Source organism: Ovis aries, chromosome 1 (genome assembly GCF_016772045.2).
Source record: "Ovis aries strain OAR_USU_Benz2616 breed Rambouillet chromosome 1, ARS-UI_Ramb_v3.0, whole genome shotgun sequence".
NCBI lineage: Eukaryota > Metazoa > Chordata > Mammalia > Artiodactyla > Bovidae > Ovis > Ovis aries.
Genome location: NC_056054.1, coordinates 12,615,291 through 12,636,925, shown reverse-complemented (window position 1 = coordinate 12,636,925; position 21,635 = coordinate 12,615,291). Strand labels below are relative to the sequence as shown.

Here is a 21,635-nt window from a genome sequence, read left to right as displayed (position 1 = left end):
CTCTGCTGCTGGCCTGAAGAGCGCCTTGAAGGAGTTTGAACACAAGGCTAGGGAATTGGGGCTGTATCATTTGAGCAGGGAAATGGCACGTGTGTGCACTGGTTTAGAATAAATCTGGTGGCGATTGGCTTTAAAACTAGGCCCTGAGACATGAGAATGCCTAGTCAATAGTTCCATTCAGCGGGTATTTATGGATCACCTCCGGTGTGGCCTAGGGAAGGGAAAGAGGTGAATGAGCAGGAGAACCCTTGTCTGGGGAACTTAAAATCCTGTGCAAAATTGGGCTTTTGAGAGAAGGACCTGGAGCCCAGGGGAGATGGGAGGACTCCGGGCCCCTCCCTCCCCACCCCCACAGGTTTTCAGGGTTTGGCAAACAGATGCCTGTTTGTGTAGAATGGTTTTCACAGTTAAAAATCATTTTTAATCTAAAGAACAGTATTTCATGATATATGAAAATGATAAAATTCAGATTTCATTGTCCATAAATAAAGTTTATTTGGAGCACAGCCTTGCTTGTCCATTTATGTACTGTCTGTGGTTACTTTCGGTGCTCCCCGGATGGCTCAGTGGTAAAGAGTCTGCCTAAACCCTGGGTCGGGAAGATCCCCTGGAAAAGGAAATGACAGCCCACTCCAGTATTCTTGCCTAGAGAATCCCATGGACAGAGGAGCCTGGCAGGCCACAGTCCACGGGGTTGCAGAAGAGTCAGACACAACTTAGTGTCTAGACAACAAGAAATGGTTGCGTCCACGTGCATACAGCAGTGGAGTTGAGTGGCTGTAAGCGGGACCACGTGGCCCAAAAGGCCCTGGAGTCCCCGCGCCCTCATATCAGATCCTCCCTCTCTGAAACTGGGTGTCCTTCTCCCTACCTCAGGCCTTTCCCTCCACCCGGGCTTTTAAATATCCTTGTCATCTTTATGTTCCTCCCAGATCCTCAGCTTCTTTCATCCAGGACCTTTTTCCTCCCAAATATGCTCAAAACCTATCTTACTTCTAACAAACAAGATTTCATCAACTCAGAAGTCCGCTTCTGCCAGTCTGCACCTCCAGTCTCTATCCCTGCCTCTCATGATTCACCTTAAGCCAGACTTCTGGCTTCATCAGTCCATTAAAACTAGTCTTGCTGAGTCCTTGGTGAATTCCTAGCTGCTGGATCCTATACTTTCCCTAGTCCTTCCTGTCTTCCTTGTTCTCTCTGAAAACATCCTGACCATTCTCTTTCCTCAAGACCCTTTATCTCTTGGCTTCTGTGGCGCCCATCTCCTTTGCATTCTCTCCCCAGTTCCGCAGCCCTGCCACCCATTCACCCAGCAGTGGCGTCTCTTCTTTTTACCAGTTCCCTAAACGTTGGTGACGTTCAGGAGCCTGTCCTTTGGCCTCGTGGCCAAGATTTTATTGAGCATCTACCATATGCCAGTCCCTGTGTTGAAATACTTTACACGAATTATCCCTAATCTTTATAACAACCCTAAAAAGATTGATTTTTCTTTCCTCCATGTTGTAAACAGGAGCTGGAGACTTAGCTTAAGTAATTTTCCCAAAGTTACACAGTAAGTAGCAGGGTTGGGCCTTGAACCAGCCTGCTTTAGCATATAGTAAAGGCAGCTGTTATCTGTGTACCAGAAACTTCTGCACTAGACTGTATTTTTTAGCTTCCAGCCTGTATGTGTGCCTGCTAGACATTGCTACCTGGAAGTACCTCAAACCCAACTTATCACCTCTCCCCACCCTCTGTCCAGTCCAAAATTGGTGTGTGACCATCTGTTTTGTCATGCAGGCCCTAATCTTGGGAGTTGGTCTTGACTTTGCCATTCCCCATTGCTACCACACCTCAGCACACTGTTGTCACTAGAGCCACTCATTTCCCCCCTTTTATTTTCTCCTGAATTCATCTCTCATAATGTCCACTGTCAGTTTATTTACTTATGCTGTGTGGCATGCAGGATCTTAGTTCCCTGACCGGGGATTGAACCCATGCCCCCTATAATTGGGAGCACAGAGTCTTAACCCCTGGACTGCCAGGGAAGCCCTGTCACTTCCCTAGTTTGGATTCTTCTCACCTCTGTCTTGGACAGTTGTCCCCCTTCTCTTCTCCTCTGCTACCTCTTCTTCTGTTCGCTTACCCTTCCAGTCTATCTTCCATAGGCTTCCAGAATGATCTCTTTTAAACCCCTCATCTGGTTGTGTTGCTATCTTGGCTAAAACCAAGATATCTTGGCTCCCTGTTGTCCTCTTCCTCTACTTCCCAGCTTAACTGAGGAGGGTTCACTCATTTTTCTAGATTCTGTTTCCAGCCTCTCACCTACCGAGGTGTGTTTGTGGTCTCTTGGACCAGTGTTCTCATTCATCTCTGCATGTAGTTCTCAAGGCGTTACCTCTTTCTGGAATGCCCATCTCCTCCAGTTTGTCTAAGGAACGCTCTTTCAGTTTATCCCTAAAAAATAGACCAATAGGCAAACAAAAACACATCCTCAGTTCAGACGGAATGGCTCAGTCTCCAAGCCTTCACTGAGTCCAGTCTTTCCGAGAAGGATTAGGTTTCCCTCTTTGTATGCTTCCCAGGCACCGCGGGTGTGTGCATTGCCCGGCTCAGCACAGTCTATAATCATTCGTGCACATGTGCCTCCTTAAAATGATGCTCCGTAAAAGGAGAGCTTTTTGCCTTGTTCACCTTTTCTCTGTGGTGTCTAGCTTGTTGCCTGGGGTATAGGAGCTCAGTAACTGTCAGATGGATACCAGTAGTGTGGCGAGAGCAGACTGAAGCGTGGAGAGCAATGAGGAGTAAAGGGGGAAGGTGTCTGCTAAAGCTGAAGACTAGGCAGAACTCTTTCTCTTTTCACTTTCACCCATTGGGGAAGGAAATGGCAACCCACTCCAGTGTTCTTGCCTGGAGAATCCCAGGGACGGGGGAGCCTGGTGGGCTGCCGTCTATGGGGTCACACAGAGTCGGACACGACTGAAGCGACTTAGCAGCAGCAGCAGCAGCAGCAGGGCCTTGATATGTATAGCATCAGGACATTGACAGAGTCTTTTCACAGAGGCTTTGTCTCATTTTGTTCTACTCACAAGCACCATGAGACAGCAGGACATTTCAGTTCTGCTGTGTAGAAATAAAGAACCTTTAGTTCCGAGATGTGGAAAGACCTGCCCAAAGTCCTGAACCTAAGCGCCGGTGGTCATTTTTCTCCAGCCAAGGCTGTATTGCTTCCCCTTTCCCAGGAGAGAGATGGGGAAGGTTCGGAAGATGAGAGGGAAGCTTTGGGCTGAACCTGTATGTGGAAGTTAAAGAAAAGGAGTGAGTGACTCAGGGAAGAAGACAAAGAGCCCCACGGAGTTGCTTTGTGGTGTAGGACACGTTTTCAGAAGGAGAGGGCATCGGTGAGAAATTTTTTTCCAATACTAAAGGAAAATTGGGAAGGAGGAAAGAGTTTGAGCACCAGCAAGCTCAAGGGCATGGTTTTGTCCGGTGAAGGCAGCTTGCTGAGTGGTTCCAACAGGCACTGCAGGAAGTGGAGGCTCCTGCAGATGGCACGCTTTCCAGGAAGAGTGGTGAGGGAAGGGGACCAGGAGGAGCAGTTTGAGAAGCGCCGTACTACCAGATATTCCCAGAAATCTGTGATACACGTTTTTCATTTTGTAGATCTGAAGTTACAGAAGAGACTGTGCTGGTATATAACTGAACTAGTACACCTGTGACTGAGTATATAAATTTCAGAATGTTTTAAACTCAGTTTTATGTTGGTTGGTTCTCATCAGGTTACAGGCCCAGAGGACAGGATGTTGAGTCGAGCCTTAGAGTCGTATGTGAGCAGGGGTGAGTGTAGTAGTATGTGCCCGCTTTAGGGCGTGGGTGTTGAGTGGACACCAGTCTTATATTCACGTAGAGTATTGAACTGCCTCTGCCTTGTCTCTCGTCCATCGCGCTCATCATTTGTTGCCCTGGTGTAATCTGCTCAGCGGGAAGATTTCCCCCTTGTGTTAGAGGTGCTTTCTGTGTCGGCGACAGAAGCCTGTGTATCTCACCTGTCTCTCCCGAGAGCCAAGCTCTGGGGGAGTTAGGCGCTGGGCAGCTCTGTTGTGCCACTGACGAGGTGTCCTCCATCTGCCAGGTAAAGCGGTACCAGTGCACCTTTGAGGGCTGTCCCCGCACCTACAGCACGGCGGGCAACCTGCGCACCCACCAGAAGACCCACCGAGGGGAGTACACCTTCGTCTGCAACCAGGAGGGCTGCGGCAAGGCCTTCCTCACCTCCTACAGCCTCAGGATCCACGTGCGGGTGCACACCAAGGAGAAGCCGTTCGAGTGCGACGTGCAGGGCTGTGAGAAGGCGTTCAACACGCTCTACAGGTCAGCGCCCAGCCCCCGAGCCCGGCTCTGCCGCGCCCACGGCGCTCCCCCTATACCGGGCAGACGCTCACATGCGGGGCTTGAAAGAGGGCAGCTGCGCTCAGCTGCCGACAGTTCCTCAGAGGAGTTGTTACTTAAACATGGACACATCCTGGATCGGTTACAGTCAGAAAAGCTTTGTGTCTGGATCTGTATCTCCCAGAATGACATCCCGGCCTGAGGATTTTAGTAGTTGGTATGGAATAATATCTCCTGTTGGCTCAGGAGCTTGGTATTAAGGATTCTTTGATTTCCTTCCCAGCCTCAGCTTGAAGATTAACTTTTTTCTTCCCTCAAGAAGTGGGGAGTGGTCTGCTCATCAGCCATTTCTCTTTTCTACCGTTTATATCAGGAGACTTACATTAGTCTTCAGCATTGGCTATCACATAGCAAACACAGTAATAGCTAACACTGGTGGGCTCTAGTCCATAGGATCGCGAAGAGGTGGACACAGCTGAGCATACGTACCTAAAAAGCACTCACTGCGTGGCAGGCAGTGTCCTGTGCGCTGCGAAGGGAATGGAAGCAGAGAGGTTTTGTAACTGGGTCGAGATCCCCTTCTGGTCGAGGAGACCAGAATTTGAGTTCCAGGCAGCCTGGCTTCAGGGTCACACTCACCGCACTCTGCTGTATAATTCTTTGAATTTCTCTTTGAGTACAAAATGTTGATATTAGGGTATTATGACTGTAGAATTCTCATGTACTTGACCTTGATGCCCATTAAGCTGATGTGGGAAAGCTCTGGCGTGCATTATGACAAAGGGGACTTCTCTGGGGGTATCTTGCAGGCTGAAAGCACATCAGAGGCTTCACACAGGGAAGACGTTTAACTGTGAATCTGAAGGCTGCAGCAAGTACTTCACCACACTCAGTGATCTGAGGAAGCACATTCGAACCCATACAGGAGAAAAGCCATTTCGGTGGGTCTTGCTGTTTTCTATTTATCACTGACTAGGTTTCAGGGGGGTGTCTTGATGTACTCTAATATTTTTCAAAATGGGGAGGGAATTCCCTGTGCTAGCTCTTTGGGCAGTGCTTGCTCTCCCCAGGATAGCTGTAAACCACTGCAGACTGAAGGAGGGGCGATGGGGCCCACGAGTGTCTCCACCTGCTCTGTGGGGGATGGCTTCTCTGCCTTACTCTTTCCCTTTACTTTCACGAAGCGTTTACTGCGACTCCCTCATCCGTACTAGAGGAATGCTAAGATGCAGGCTCTCCTCCTGAGAACCTTAGTCTGCTCTGGTGGAAACGAACAAGTAACCAGACAGTCTGAGAATGAGATGCTGAGCACAGGGGCAAGGATACCTACCTAGGAAGAGGGGAGGAGGAGGGGAGGGGAGGAGGGGTAAAGATACTTAAGCTAGTGGTGCAAGTATTGTTTTGTGTTTTTTTAGTCACTTGTTTGGCTGTTGCTTTGTAATATGTCATGTGTACATACAAACATTACAGGAGCGTCTTTTTTAAAAAATTAATTTATGTTAATTGGAGGCTAATTACTTTACAGCATTGTAGTGGTTTATGCCATGCATTGACATGAATCAGCCATGGGAGTATGTGTGTCCCCCATCCTGAACCCCCCTCCCACCTCCCTCCCCATCCCATCCCTCAGGGTCATCCCAGTGCACCAGCCCTGAGCGCCCTGTCTCATGCACCAAACCTGGACTGATGGTCTGTTTCACATATGGTAATATACATGTTTCAATGCCATTCTCTCAAATCACCCCACCCTCGCCTTCTCCCACAGAGTCCAAAAGTCTGTTCTTTACATCTGTGTCTCTTTTGCTGTCTCGCATATAGGGTCATCATTACCATCTTTCTAAATTCCATATATATGCATTAATATACTGTATTGGTGTTTTTCTTTCTGACTTACATCACTCTGTATAATAGGCTCCAGTTTCATCCACCTCATTAGAACTGATTCAAATGCATTCTTTTTAATAGCTTTTAATATTCCATTGTGTATATGTACCACAGCTTTCTTATCCATTTGTCTGCTGATGGACATCTAGGTTGCTTCTATGTCCTGGCTATTGTAAACAGTGCTAGGAGCATCCATTTTTATCTATAGATTTCCATTTATATATATATATATATATATATATATATATATATATATATATATATATATATGTGAACACACTTACATATTGAATTGATACATGTATAAATATAAGCTTGAAGGAAGGAGTTGAACCATCTAATTTCTCCTGTGCTCACAGCATATAGTGTGGTTCTGGGCATTCAGCAGGAATTGAAAAACAACTTTGGAGTGACTATATGATATTTTTAATGAGGTAATCAGTTTGTAAGGATCCGTCCTAAATATAACATAGATATATTACTGAAAACTGCCTATAAACATGTCTCTGAATTTAGGCAGGAGGGATTGCTGTTACATTCATGGCATTAAATATGCTGCCTTTTATTCTCAAATCACTCATCTCATTAGGACACCTGAAAATCAGACAGTCTTCAGGGACAGTCAACTCTTAAACACCAATTAAATGGAAGTGTGTTTTTTAAGAATTACAGATACATTTCTGAGTCATGGCCCCTCTAAAGGCAAGAATATTTGGAACCTAGTTGGTTACTCTCCAGCTGCTGTGAAGCTTGGGTTGCTTTTTTCCCCATAGGGCTATCAAGGGGATTCTAATTTCTATTCAATTATACGTGTTTTTGTCATGATTAAAACTGCTAATTTTTCTTGAATGTTAGATGGGGCTTTAGATGCAATGATTTTATGTACTTAAAAAGTAAAATGATTTAGAGAAGCTTTCTATTTAAAGAAATAAAATATTTTGGCTTATAAGTATATGCATTCATTCATGTAAATAGTGACTGAATGCCTGCCGTGTGCAAGAACTACAGCAGATGTGAAGAACTACATGGACCCTGCCCTCAAAGGAATTGCAATCTAGGAGAAGAGATAACAAATGTATGCACACAGAGATAAAATAAGATTGGGAATGACAGGTGCCATAAAAGTAGCATGTAGATAAATGCCCTTGGAGTCCTAAGGAGGGAAATATTACCTCTGGTTTTAGTTATCAAGAAAGTAAAAGAGAAAAGTTCTCTGAAGATGACAGATAATCACGTTGTAGCCAGTGTATTCTACCTGATTTTGCGCTAGTGTTGTATTTCGGGCCTGTGCCTATGTGAAAGCCTCTGTACCCATCACTGATACTCCTTGTGTTTCATTTGCCGCAGTAGATTTTCCATATGCGTTCTCATTGTCAGTAGAATTCTGTTGCGTCACTCATCAGAAGGCTCTTATTGTTAGGGCCGTCAGCATGTACCTTACCTGTAGGACAAGAAACACGTTTCCTGGGCCAACCTCTCCCTCTCATCCCAGATTTGTCACCTTATTTTCCAGGGACCTGTCATCATTCCCATCTGTAAAACCCATTTTGTCGATCTGATCATAGTGTTCTGAGCAGCTTTAATTTAAGTTTGTATTTACAGGAGATATTGAAGATAAAGGTCGATTAGCTAATGACTGCTTTCCTTTCTGCTTAAACAACTTCCTTAGGTGTGATCATGATGGCTGTGGAAAAGCATTTGCAGCAAGCCACCACCTTAAAACTCACGTCCGTACACATACTGGTGAGTTTAGGCTAATTTTTATCTTTTAACCTTCGTTGAGCCAATAAATAACGTGTGTTTCCATTGAAACCTGTACAGCTTTGTGGAGAGAGCAAGTCTAATCAGTTGGCCTTCACCTATAATGTTCGAGTTCCTCTCAGATGTTAAAAAGGATCTAAAGACTGGACTCAGGAGCTTAACCTTAAGAAATAAAGCCAATTCAGAGATACTCAATAAAGAATCTGAGAGGGGGGGAAGAAACTAGCTTCTCTTTTAACTTCCTAGGAGCAGGCCATTCTCAGTGCTTTGCTCTGCATTAAATTTTAGGACTGGGTTGATTAACTTGTGGATAATTGATCCAGTGTATTACCTGAACCCTCATTAGCATATTTACTTCCCTATGTTAGGGGAAGTAGATGTCTCCATCCAGTGAAATGGTTTTATGGTGAAATTAACACCTCTTTGCATTCTTGCAGGTGAAAGGCCCTTTTTCTGCCCCAGTAATGGCTGTGAGAAAACATTCAGCACTCAGTACAGTCTCAAAAGTCACATGAAAGGTCACGATAACAAAGGAAACTCATACAGTGCACTTCTAAATCACAACGGATCAGAGGTGTGGAGTGTTTTGTCTCTCGTTTTGATCTGGGCAGCGTAGAACAGCGACAGTTGTTTGTGCCTCCGGTTAAAATGCCTTCTCTCTAAATCTGTTAGCGAAAGAAAAGGAATCAGTGTCAAGATCTATGTCTTTGTGAGGGGGTGGCAGAAGCCAGAAATCTCACCAGGCTCCCTGTGCGTCAGCCCCTGATTCGGCTCCGCCTCTGGTGGAAGAGGTGTCTTGGAACCAGAGGTCTCAGAATGGCTACCAAAGGGTCGTCCAGGTGCTCTCAAAGGGTGTTATTTTCCCATTCATGTCGTGTAAAATGGTACATTTGAACTTGAGTTTTGGACGCTATTTAATGATTTGCTTTACCCTTCCATTAATCCATCACTGGAGAACCAGGTGGAGTCTAGGGGTGGGGTGGGGGGGCGGTCCCCTGCCCTTTAGAATTGTCTGCAGACCTAATGGTTAGATAGCCACTGCCTTTAAGGCACTGAACCACAGACAAGCCTCTGCAGAGGTTTAGGTGGTTTTGTCTGTTTTTCTTCACCAAGCCCTCTCCTCTGTGGCTTCTTTCCAGAGAGATCCTGGGATAAATTTACTGTTACTACTTCTGATATGGTATTGGGCACTTACCTTATGTCTTTTGCACCCCAAAAGTGAGAACTGTTATTATTTTACTATTTTATAAATAAAGTGGAAGCTCACTGACCCCCTTTAGAATAACAAGGTTCTTAAAGTATGTAATATGGTTTTGATTTGGGCAGAGACAGCATGATTCTGTGGTTTCTGATTTTTAAACAGAAAAGGATCCCTTTAAAAGGACTCTTCCTTCTGTGTCTTATTGGTAATAATAACTAATATTTACTGAATGTTTACTGTATGCCAAGTACTATGCTAAGTTTTCTTAAGTGAATTACCCTGCTTACAAGAGGTCAGTATTCTTATTCCCATACCACTGACAGAGAAACCTGAGGTAAGGAGAAATTAAATAACTTGCCTAAGTATCCAGAGCTTGTGATTAGCACCCTTTAGGCAGACCATCTGATTCCAGAGCCTGGTTCTTGACCACCCGCCCCGCCCCCACATCATAGTAGGCAAAACGGCATTGGTTGCGAAGAGTCTGAATTCACATCCAAGCGCCACCACTAGACACATGACCTTAGGCAAATGGCTTCTTTGTGCCTCAGTCTCACTGTCTGTAAAACCAGATAAAAACACTAAGATGTGAGAGTCTTTGTCCATAAAGCTGCATTTATGAAGGCATGATCCGTTTTCTCGTTTTGCAACAATCACAGTTTCTCACCAGTAGCTCCTGCTCATTGGAGGCCTCAGTGCACAGGGTCCAGACTTCACATCTCTTGGCTGACTGTTAGCTCCCCATTGGAGCGAATCTGCTCTGGTCTTAGGCTTTCAAAGCTATCAGGATTGCCTTTGAGTCTTAATATCTCTAGCCCAGATTTCTTCCTGAGCTTTAGACATGTATTCAGCCTCCTACTCAATGTCTCCACCCAGCTGTCACCTACGTTTCCCAGTCTTGACGCGTCCAACCTGTTCCTCCTGCAGTCTCCCACATCTTAGTAAATGGCACCTCTGTGTCTCTAGTGGTGCAGGCCAAAAACACTGGAGTCATTCTTGACTCCTCTTTTTTTTTTCCCCTCATTCCACACACCCACCAGCATCTATCAGTTCCATCTTTCTAGAATCTGATCTGATTACTTCATTCAAGCCCTTGTCGTTGTTTGACCTGGATTCTTGCAATGACCTGCTAAGTGGTTTTCTTAGCACCTTTCCCCTCACTTCTCCCCACTGATACTCCACTCTGATCTTCCTAAACAATGAGGCAAATCATGTCTGTTCTCTGCTTATAACCCTTCAGTAGCTTCTTATATCATTTAAGGTAAAAGTTAGAATCTTTACAGTGGTCCAGAAAGTCCTGGACATTGTGGCTTGCTCACTTCTCTCTTCATTTCAGTTCAGTTCAGTTGCTCAGTTGTGTCCGACTCTTTGCGACCCCATGAATCGCAGCACGCCAGGCCTCCCTGTCCATCACCATCTCCCGGAGTTCACTCAGACTCACGTCCATCGAGTCCGTCATGCCATCCAGCCATCTCATCCTCGGTCATCCCCTTCTCCTCCTGCCCCCAATCCCTCCCAGCATCAGAGTCTTTTTCAGTGAGTCAACTCTTCTCATGAGGTGGCCAAAGTACTGGAGTTTCAGCTTTAGCATCATTCCTTCCAAAGAAATCCCAGGGCTGATCTCCTTCAGAATGGACTGGTTGGCATTCATTTGAGCTGCACCACCCACCTTGTGGTTCCTTGAACTGAGGAAGCCCACCTTGCCTCCAGGCCTTTGTGTGTGCTGTGCCCTCTGCATGAATCACTGTCCCCACATGTGTGCATGGCCCTTGCCTTCTCCAGTATCTGCTCTAAGGCCACCTTATCTGAGTCCCTTCCTGATCTGATAAAAGAGCGTCTCCTCCCCTGGCCTTCTCCACTCCCCTTACTCTCTTATATACTGTGTATTTATTTGTTTTTTGTCTGGCCCCCTCTCTCTGGTGGCAGGGACTTTATTATTGTATCCCTGGGCCTGTAACAGGGCTTAATACGTATTAGATGCTCAGTGAGTGTTTGTTAAATACATGCACGTATCAGAACTTACGATGCATGAGGTAAAGTGAGGCGACCGCATAAAGTATTTGAATCACAACTGGCATCCTAGGAATCCAGAATTCTGAGTTAGCCCAGACACCCGTATAGGAATAGTAACCCCTCAGCACCACTCTAAGTGACAGTCCCCGAGATGCCCATGCTGGGGACATAGTGAAGTAATGGAAGGTGGACTTTCAGTCAGAAGCAATGGGTCTGTGTTATGTTAATTGGTGATTTTTGGACCGTTCACTGCTAATCTTAGCATTAATTTTCTCATACTTAGAATGGGAATGTGAAATAATACTACAGAGGATTATATTAATAGTAAATGAAGTCATGTAAAATTGCTTTGTCGATGATAGACCAATTTCACAAATATTATTGATTTCATGTTATTATAGCTTTTGTTACTCTGGAGCCTGAGTCATGAGATAATTCTTAAACTCTACTAACCATGTTTAAGAACATAAACAATATCTTCTTAAGAATATCAGGATTTTAAAAATTGAAATAATTCAGTAGCCTTTGTTTTGAATAGTTTTTTTATTCTATAGACTTTTGGAATCTTAGGGACACTGTAATCAAGTGTTTTATTACATAATAGAATACAGTAAATCCCAATTGTTTGTCAATTAGAATTTTTTTTTCTTTCACAGGATACAAATCACTCACTTTGTCTGAGGAATTTAAGCCTTCTGTCCACAGATTCTGAATTTCAAGAAAATTCCAATACAGTAAGTGTACCTGTGATACAGATGTTATTAAAATAAGTGCAAGAATTGAGCCTCCCTTTGGTGGGAAAATTGAGTGAGGCCAGTCTTGGAAGGCTTTCAGATTGAGCTGTGTTCAATGAGTAGCCACTTAGGGTGTTTTGATTCTGTTTCCTGATAAGAGCTCTCATTGGAGAGGTTGCTCTCTCCGATGCATAGTGCCTTTTGGCCCAGATCACTCACTTGATAACCTCCTGCACCAGAAAATAACTTTATTTATTTAGCAAATATTTATTGAGTGTCTACTCCAGTCGGGCAGAGTGCTGGTACTGAGCTGGTAGTAGTGAGGAAGTAAGTGTGGTCTGTTCTTGAGTAGCTTAAAATTCAGCCACTGTAAGGGAGAGCCAGGGTTCCAGTTTGCAGGCTTTTCTTAAGCCCTGCCAGTCTGACCTGAATCAGTCCTTTCCTTTCTTTGAGCATGGCGATTCTGAAGGGGACCATGTCTGCAGGCCCACTGCTAGGGGACAAACCCAGTGTCTCCTGACCTGCTTGCTTTGGCTCTGCCATTCCCACGGCTCCATGCTGTGTCTTGCAGACCACTGAATCAATCCTGAGCTTGTGCCCCTTCAGGAGGATCCATGAGCTTTACTGGGTCACTGACACTGGTGGTTAAGTATGCATTTTTGGTTGTTTTTCTCTGGTAAATAAGTATAGCTTAGGTTAGATTTTCTGTGAGTATATGCATAATAAATAAGGAGGAATCAATGTGATAGGAAGTATTTGAACAGTTCTCTACAGTGTAGGCTCTTGGGCCTCCCCCAACTCTACTGAGTCAGTATCCTCTGGGAGGGGGGCCTGACCCTGCACAATTTTATATTAGCACACTAGGTCCTGGGTTCTCCTGGTAATGGCAGAATTTCTCTTATCAGACCAGCCCTCCCACAGAAAACAACTGTGTATGCTGGGCAAAATATGAAAACAACTACGTGAAGGCACCAGAGAGCAACCCAAACAGGCAGAGGCAACGTTTGAATGACGGGGCCGCTTGGGAGATAGCAGTGGCACTGGATGGGTCTGCAGGCTTTATGGCTTATCTGTCTCAGAGCAAGCCTAGTTGATACCAAACAGGACGGCTCAGGCTCAGTAAACACTCGCTCTTACTGGAGTGACTACCCGGAGGACAGAGCTCAGGGCAACAGTGCGGCACCTGGAGAGTTAATGACCTGCAAAGGAGAGAACACAGAGGTTGAATCCCAAGTTCTGTTTGGAGCTGTGTCCAAACCTCCAGTTGACCCCTGAATTGTGGGTGTGTGGGGCAGACCCCAAGCAGTCCAGCTGAGGCTAAAGAGCTGGATGAAGAGGACAGCTGCCATCCACTGCAGGGAAGACAGAGCTTGGAGTTAGAGCATAGCCAAGTCACTGGAATGTTATAGCAAACAACCAAATACTCTTCCAAGAAGTGTAACAGAATCCTGAGTCTCTGCAGCATATCATTTGCAATGTCCAGGGTTATCCAAAATTAGTAAACATAAGACATAAGAGAACATTACCTCTACTCAAGAGAAAAGGTCATTTATGGACTACGGAGACTGACCCCAAGATGAGCCAGGTGATAGAATTAGTGGACAGACATTTATAAGTAGCTCTTAAAATGCTCAAGCATATTAAGGATTACTTGTAATGATTTAATAAATAGGAACTCTTAGCAGAGAAATAGAAACTATAAAAAAATGTGCCAAATGGGAATTCTGGAACTGAAAATATATCAAAATTTAAAAATTCACCAAATGGGCTTAACAGCAGACTGGAAATAACAGATGAAAGAATCAGTTGAATTGAAGAGAGACCAGTAGAAATTAACCAATCTGAAGGGCCCACCCCCCCAAAAAAAGCACTTTGTATGATTGTTTGGCATACTCATATTTCAGAGCTGATGCTCTAAGTAAGAGTACTGGGCCAAGATTGCCCTCTGAACCACACGGGGTAAGATTTCTGGGTAAACGTCTCCTTAATATCAGAGATCGTGGGAAATGGTTGAGGTATCCACTCCCTGACTGGGACTTGACACATGACTGAGGAGCTTTCTAGAGCCCTAAGGTCACCAGGTGAGGAACCATATGAGGGGACATTGAGTACTTGTGAAAAAGGAAAGCTTTTTCTATCCATAATTTACAACAGCAAGAGAGAGGCCTGTTTTCCTTCCCTGGGATCAAATTATATGTTGTGTCCTTGTCCTCCAGCGTTTAGTCTTTCAGACTAAGATCAAAGTGCTTTGAATAGGGTGGATTTTGCCTTGCTTGCTTTAAAAGAAATGATAATGAGTTGTTAAAATTAAATGATATATTTTTATGAGATCATCATTTTCCAGGTTCCTGGGCAGCCTACATGTTTCTCTGTGTCCTAGGTATGAATTTGGGCTGAAGCTCTGAGGAACAGCCCACTGGGCCTGTTGGCCTCTGAGCCTCAAGATCCATCATGTTCCCAAACAGCTCAGTGTTCTCAAGTCTCTCTGCTCCAGGCCCCAGAGGCTCAACCTGTTCGTCTCTCCTCACTTGAGGGGGTGGTTCCCACTCGCTCTGCCCCCAGGGTTATTGCCCTGAAGCCTGGCAGTGGCTGAGTCAGTCCCTTCAGCACTTATCTTTTTTTTTTTTTTTTAAATTTTTATTTTATTTTTGTTATTTTTTAAATTTTAAAATCTTTAATTCTTACATGCATTCCCAAACATGAACCCCCCTCCCACCTCCCCTCCCCATAACATCTTTCTGGGTCATCCCCATGCACCAGCCCCAAGCATGCTGCATCCTGCGTCAGACATAGACTGGGGATTCAATTCACATGATAGTATACATGTTAGAATGTCATTCTCCCAAGTCATCCCACCCTCTCCCTCTCCCTCTGAGTCCAAAAGTCCGTTATACACATCTGCGTCTCTTTCCCTGTCTTGCATACAGGGTCGTCATTGCCATCTTCCTAAATTCCGTATATATGTGTTAGTATACTGTATTGGTGTTTTTCTTTCTGGCTTACTTCACTCTGTATAATCGGCTCCAGTTTCATCCATCTCATCAGAACTGATTCAAATGAATTCTTTTTAACGGCTGAGTAATACTCCATTGTGTATATGTACCACAGCTTTCTTATCCATTCATCTGCTGATGGACGTCTAGGTTGTTTCCATGTCCTGGCTATTATAAACAGTGCTGCGATGAACATTGGGGTACATGTGTCTCTTTCAATTCTGGTTTCCTCGGTGTGTATGCCCAGCAGTGGGATTGCTGGGTCATAAGGTAGTTCTATTTGCAATTTTTTAAGGAATCGCCACACTGTTCTCCATAGTGGCTGTACTAGTTTGCATTCCCACCAACAGTGTAGGAGGGTTCCCTTTTCTCCACACCCTCTCCAGCATTTATTGCTTTAGCACTTACCTTTTTTAATTAAAAAAAAAAACCAACCTGTTTATGACGGTATAATATACATACAGAAAAGTACACCTGTCATAAATGTACAACTTGATGAGTCATCGCCGTTCACCATATTCCTGTAACTGTCGCAGAAGGGGAAGTGTGGGGACAAGAGGATGGTCATATCTGAGTCCCTGGGACGGACGGCCACCAAGTGTAGGTTCTTGGCTTTGTGCAGGAAGGAATTCAAGAATGAGCCATAGTGGAGGGAAAGAAGGGCTCTTCAGGGAGTACTCAAGACTGTGGACCATCTCGAAAGGCAAGAGAGGCCCAGGAGGCAGCAGGGTATCCGGCTGTCAGAATTGATAGGGGTGGGTAATTACATAGGCTAATGAGTAGGAAGAGTATTCCAGCTATCTTGGGGAAAGGGTGGGGATTTCCAGGAATTGGGCCAGTGCCCACTGTTTGACCTTTATGGAAGACAACTCATGGCCATTTTGGACCTAGTAAGTAAAGTTGCTCAGTCGTGTCCAACTCTTTGCGACCCCATGGACTATAGCCTACCAGGCTCCTCTGTCCATGAGATTTTCCAGGCAATAGTACTGGAGTGAGTTGCCATTTCCTTCTCCAGAGAATCTTCCCGACCCAGGGATCGAACCTGGGTCTCCCACACTGTAGACAGACGCTTTACCGTCTGTGCCACCAGGGAAGTCCATTTTGGACCTAGTTGCTTCTAATCACTTTATGCCGTGTCCTCAGGCCATGCCACTGGGCTTCCCTGGTGGCTTAGCACGGAAGAATCTGCCTGGGAATGCAGGAGACACAGGTTCCATCCCTGGGTCAGGAAGATCCTCTGGAGAAGGAAATGGCAACCCACTCCAGTATTCTTGCCTGGGAAATCCCATGGACAGAAGAGCCTGGTGGGCTACAGTCCATGGGGTGGCAAAAGAGTCGGACACAACTGAGCAACTAAACAACAACAACAGGCCATGCCATTCTTTTAAAGGTTGTGCCCTGCCCCTTCCGGTGTCATAACCAGCACGCAAATCAACAAACAGAACATTCCAACACCCTAGAATCCCCCATCAGGTCCCTTAACAGCCGTTACCTCTTCCTAAGGATAACCACTATCCTGGCTTCTCACAACCTAAGGTGAATTTTGCCTGTTTTTATGCTTTCTATAATTCAAATGTGGCCTATACTCATTTGTCCTGGCTTCTTTCTTGCAACATTTTGTTTGAGGAATTAATGCATGTTGTTGCATAAAATAATATATAGATTATTTGTTCTCATTGTTGAGCAGTTATTCAGTTTCAGTTCAGTCGCTCAGTCGTGTCTGACTCTGCGACCCCATGAATCGCAGCATGCCAGTCCTCCCTGTCCATCACCAACTCCCGGAGTCCACCCAAACCCATGTCCATTGTGTCAGTGATGCCATCCAACCATCTCATATTCTGTCGTCCCCTTCTCCTCCTGCCCTCAATCTTTCCCAGCATCAGGGTCTTTTCAAATGAGTCAGCTCTTCGCATCAGGTGGCCAAACTATTGGAGTTTCAGCCTCAGCATCAGTCCTTCCAATGAACACCCAGGACTGATCTCCTTTAGGATGGACTGGTTGGATCTCTGTGTAGTCCAAGGGACTCTCAAGAGTCTTCTCCAACACCACAATTCAAAAACATCAGTTCTTTGGTGCTCAGCTTTCTTCACAGTCCAACTCTCACATCCATCTCACATCCATACATGACCACTGGAAAAACCATAGCCTTGACAAGATGGACCTTTGTTGACAAAGTAATGTCTCTGCTTTTCAATATGCGATCTAGGATGGTTATAACTTTCCTTCCAAGGAGTAAGCATCTTTTAATTTCATGGCTGCAGTCACCATTTGCAGTGGTTTTGGAGCCCAAAAAGATAAAGTCTGACACTGTTTCCACTGTTTCCCCATCTATTTCCCATGAAGTGATGGGACTGGATGCCATGATCTTTGTTTTCTGAATGTTGAGCTTCAAGCCAACTTTTTCACTCTCCTCTTTCACTTTCATCAAGAGGCTTTTAGTTCCTCTTCACTTTCTGCCATAAGGGTGGTGTCATCTGCATATCTGAGGTTATTGATATTTCTTCCGGCAATCTTGATTCCAGCTTGTATTTCTTCCAGTCCTGCGTTTCTCATGATGTACTCTGCATAGAAGTTAAATAAGCAGGATGACAATATACAGCCTTGATGTCCTCCTTTTCCTATTTGGAACCAGTCTGTTGTTCCATGTCCAGTGCTAACTGTTGCTTCCTGACCTGCATACAGGTTTCTCAAAAGGCAGGTCAGGTGGTCTGGTATTCCCATCTCTTTCAGAATTTTCCACAGTTTATTGTGATCCATGCAGTCAAAGGCTTTGGCATAGTCAGTAAAGCAGAAATAGATGTTTTTCTGGAGCTCTCTTGCTTTTTCCATGATCCAGTGGATGTTGGCAATTTGATCTCTGGTTCCTCTGCCTTTTCTAAAACCAGCTTGAACATCTGGAAATTCACGGTTCATGTATTGCTGAAGCCTGGCTTTGAGAATTTTGAGCATTCCTTTACTAGCATGTGAGATGAGTGTAATTGTGCGGTAGTTTGAGCATTCTTTGGCATTGCCTTTCTTTGGGATTGGAATGAAAACTGACCTTTTTCAGTCCTGTGGCCACTGCTGAGTTTTCCAAATTTGCTGGCATATTGAGTGCAGCACTTTCACAGCATCATCTTCCAGGATTTGAAAGAGCTCAACTGGAATTCCATCACCTCCACTATCTTTGTTCGTAGTGATGCTTTCTAAGGCCCACTTGACTTCAGATTCCAGGATGTCTGGCTCTAGGTGAGTGATCACAGCATCGTGATTACCTGGGTCGTGAAGATCTTTTTTGTACAGTTCTTCTGTGTATTCTTGCCACCTCTTCTTAATATCTTCTGCTTCTGTTAGGTCCATACCATTTCTGTCCTTTATTGTGTCCCTCTTTGCATGAAATGTTCCCTTGATATCTCCAATTTTCTTTCTTTTTTTTTTTTTTTCCAATTTTCTTGAAGAGATCTCTAGTCTTTCCCATTCTGTTGTTTTCCTCTATTTCTTTGCATTGATTGCTGAGGAAGGCTTTCTTATCTCTTCTTGCTATTCTTTGGAACTCTGCATTCAGATGTTTATAGCTTTCCTTTTCTCCTTTGCTTTTCGCTTCTCTTCTTTTCACAGCTATTTGTAAGGTCTCCCCAGACAGCCATTTTGCTTTTTTGCATTTCTTTTCCATGGGGATGGTCTTGATCCCTGTCTCTTGTACAGTGTCACAAACCTCCGTCCATAGTTCATCAGGCACTCTATCTATCAGATCTAGTCCCTTAAATCTATTTCTCATTTCCACTGTATAATCATAAGGGATTTGATTTAGGTCGTATCTGAGTGGTCTAGTGGTTTTCCCTACTTTCTTCAATTTGAGTCTGAATTTGGCAATAAGGAGCTCATGATCTGAGCCACAGTCAGCTCCCGGTCTTGTTTTTGCTGACTATATATAGCTTCTCCATCTTTGGCTGCAAAGAATATAATCAGTCTGATTTCAGTGTTGACCATCTGGTGATGTCCATGTGTAGAGTCTTCTCTTGTGTTGTTGGAAGAGGGTGTTTGCTATGACCAGTGCATTCTCTTGGCAAAATTCTGTTAGCCTTTGCCCTGCTTCATTCCATATTCCAAGGCCAAATTTGCCTATTACTCCAGGTGTTTCTTGACTTCCTACTTTTGCATTCCAGTCCCCTATAATGAAAAGGACATCTTAGAACTGTTCAATTTCAGCTTCTTCCAGCGTTAGTGGTTGGGGCATAGACTTGGATTACCATGATATTGAATGCTTTGCCTTGGAAACGAACAGAGGTCATTCTGTCATTTTGAGATTGCATCCAAGTACTGCATTTCGGACTCTTTTGTTGACTATGATGGCTACTCCATTTCTGCTAAGGGATTCCTTCCCACAGTAGTAGATATAATGGTCATCTGAGTTAAAATTCACCCATTCCAGTCCATCTTAGTTTGCTGATTCCTAGAATATCGATGTTCACTCTTGTCATCTCCTGTCTGACCACTTGCAGTTTCCCTTGATTCATCCCAGGGACGGGGGAGCCTGGTGGGCTGCCGTCTATGGGGTTGCACAGAGTCGGACATGACTGAAGCGACTTAGCAGCAGCAGCATGGACCTAACATTCCAGGTTCCTATGCAATACTGCTCTTTACAGCATCGGACCTTGCTTCCATCACCAGTCCCATCCACAGTAGGTGTTGTTTTTGCTTTGGCTGCGTCCCTTCATTCTTTCTGGAATATTATAGACAGGCTCTTATAGGCTCAGATCATGCTTTGACTGCCTCCCTTCATTCATCCCTTCATTCTTTCTGGAGATCATACTGCTGATCTGCAGCAGCATATTGAGCACCTACTAACCTGGGGAGTTCATCTTTCAGTGTCCTATCTTTTTGCTTTTTCATACTGTTCATGGGGTTCTCAAGGTAGAATACTGACGTGGTTTGCCATTCCTTTCTGCAGTGGACCACATTCTGTCAGACCTCTCCACCATGACCCATCCGTCTTGGGTGGCCCCACACAGCATGGCTTAGTTTCACTGAGTTACATAAGCTGTGGTCTGTGTGATCAGATTGGTTAGTTGTCTGTGATTGTGGTTTCAGTGTGTCTGCCCTCTGATGCCCTCTCTCAGTGCCTACCGTCTTACTTGGGTTTCTCTTACCTTGGACGTGGGGTATCTCTGCACGGCTGCTCCAGCAAAGCGCCTGAACAGTTATTACACTAAGTGAATATAAGAGTATGTTCTGTCTTCTGCCCTTGGGCATTTGGAAAGTTTCTAGTTTGGAGCCGTTACAGCAGTACTGCTGTGAAAATTCTTATACATCATCTTCTGAAGTCACAGATTCGTTCCTTTTAAACAGTGTTATTCCTGTAATGCTTCATAAACAAGTAGAACAAAAAAAAATAACAACCATGAAGACGTTGCAAAGCTTGCGGCTTAGTGGTAGTTGTTAGCTCACTGTGTTTCAAACTGGGTGGTGCATCTTTATTGGGTTATAAAATAGTGGTTTATAATCAACATTCTGAGAACAGCAATAGGATAGAGAATATAGAAGACACTGCAGGTCATAAGGACAGGCTCTGTTTCATAGACTTTTGTTTCAGTTATACATTCATATGTATGTAATATATCTTATAAATTATATATAATATGAATTATTATATATACCCACTTTAGTATTCTTAGGCTTCCCTGGTGGCTCAGATGGTAAAGAATCTTCCTGCAATGCCTGAGACCTGGATTCGAATCCCTGGCTTGGGAAGACCCCCTGGAGAAGGGAATGGCAACCCACTCCAGTATTCCAGCCTGGAGAATTCCATGGACAGAGGAGCCTGGCAGGCTACAGTCCATGGGGTGGCAAAGAGTCGGATATGACTGAGTGACTTTCACTTTCATAAATTATTATAAATTATATAATTTCCTACTTTGTGTCATGATGAAAGGTTTCAAGGCATTTTCTTGGCCTGTGATTCCTAACTCCCTCTGGACTAGAGGCTGGAAGCCTTGCTAGGTTTCTGCCTTCGTGTTACAAATAATACGAACAAACTTTTTGGCCAACCCTGTATCACGCTGGTCGTCAGCTTCACTGAACTTCTTGGGATCTTGCTTTTGTCACTCTCGCCCTTCAAAATGCGGAGTGGAGGTGGACCACAGAGAAGAGAATTACTGTTTTTTCCCTTCCCTTAAATAAACTAAACTAAAGGGAAGCCTAGAGGCGGTCATTTTATTAGGTGCCTGGCAGGAGTCAAGCCCTCAGGGCACTAGGTGTTTTGGTTTTTCATAGCTTTACAAAATGCCTCTGACCTTTTCTTAACTGTAAGTTAGAAAGAAACTGGAATGATAGTGGTGAGGATAAGGCCATTATTATTGTCTGTTATTGTGTTTCTTTATATTGTTTCATTCACCACCATGTGTACATATTAGAATATTATAGATGTTATATAATAACCTTGAAAGATATCACAGTATATTATTATTACATGAGAAAAGCAAGTTCCAAGTAATAGATAGTATACAACCCCACTTTTTGTAGGATTTTATCTTTCAGAGCAGGGATCAGCAAACTTCTTTTTGTAAAGGGCCAGATAGATAATTTCAGCTTTGTGGCCCATACATTCTCTGTACAACTGCTCAGCTCTGCCATTGCAGTGCAGAAGCTATAGAGAGAATTCAAAAGTGAACCAGAGTGCCTCTTCCAGTACAGCTTTATTTGCAG

General features: G+C 44.4%; 1 protein-coding gene across 3 annotated transcripts in view; it reads left to right on the top strand.

The window, feature by feature from the left end:
• Positions 1 to 21,635, top strand: part of MTF1 (metal regulatory transcription factor 1) — a 46,605-nt gene that overhangs the window by 12,877 nt on the left and 12,093 nt on the right. For 2 of the 3 annotated variants that reach the window (XM_012100061.4, XM_012100011.4), the window contains exons 3-7: positions 4,112 to 4,350; positions 5,178 to 5,309; positions 7,922 to 7,995; positions 8,451 to 8,587; positions 11,881 to 11,958. In XM_012100061.4, the coding sequence (XP_011955451.2) occupies positions 4,112 to 4,350; positions 5,178 to 5,309; positions 7,922 to 7,995; positions 8,451 to 8,587; positions 11,881 to 11,958 (660 nt within the window). The remainder of the gene's footprint in view (positions 1 to 4,111; positions 4,351 to 5,177; positions 5,310 to 7,921; positions 7,996 to 8,450; positions 8,588 to 11,880; positions 11,959 to 21,635) is intronic. The other variant, XM_042245792.2, reaches the window with a different exon arrangement.